The 478-nt window shown below is 73.0% G+C and overlaps 1 protein-coding gene across 1 annotated transcript in view; it reads right to left on the bottom strand.

The window, feature by feature from the left end:
- LOC119594803 overlaps nucleotides 1–478 on the bottom strand; it is a gene marked incomplete in the record, with an annotated part of 120,867 nt that overhangs the window by 1,719 nt on the left and 118,670 nt on the right. Inside the window, 1 exon segment of the mRNA XM_037943892.1 lies at nucleotides 6–476. Coding sequence (XP_037799820.1) covers nucleotides 6–476 — 471 coding nt within the window.

The raw sequence follows: 478 nt of genomic DNA, 5'->3' as shown, positions 1-478 counted from the left end.
CCGACGGAGGAGTACCTGGAGGTCCCGCGGCCGGACGAGGGTCTGCCGCGCCGCCGGCCCGTCCACGCGGCCTCCTCCTCCGCCCTCTCCGTGGTGGGCGCAGGGGGCTCGGGCTCCCTGTTCCTGGCGGTGGTGGAAGTGAACTCTTGGTTCCTGCTGGCGGGGGAGAACAGCGGCGCCGCGGGGCGGGACCGCGGGCCCGTCCCGAAGCGCTGCTCGTAGGTCGTCTTCGTGGACGCCGTCACTCCCGAGGAATCCCGGCGCCAGTCATAGCTGGCGAAGGGATCGCTCACGCCTTGGAACAGGTTGTCCTCGTCCTCGTGGTCGTCGGCCAGGAAGCTCTCGAGGCGGCCGGAGAATTCGGGCCTCGAGGCGCGGTCCGGGGCAGGGGGGGCAGCCTGGCCGGACGCCGAAGAGCTGCTGATGCTGACCACGGGCTTGCCCAGGCGGAAGGCGGGGCGGAAGGGCAGGGGCGGCC

This window comes from Penaeus monodon, chromosome 34, assembly GCF_015228065.2.
Source record: "Penaeus monodon isolate SGIC_2016 chromosome 34, NSTDA_Pmon_1, whole genome shotgun sequence".
Taxonomy (NCBI): Eukaryota; Metazoa; Arthropoda; class Malacostraca; order Decapoda; family Penaeidae; genus Penaeus; species Penaeus monodon.
This window is presented reverse-complemented; position numbering and strand designations above follow the sequence as displayed.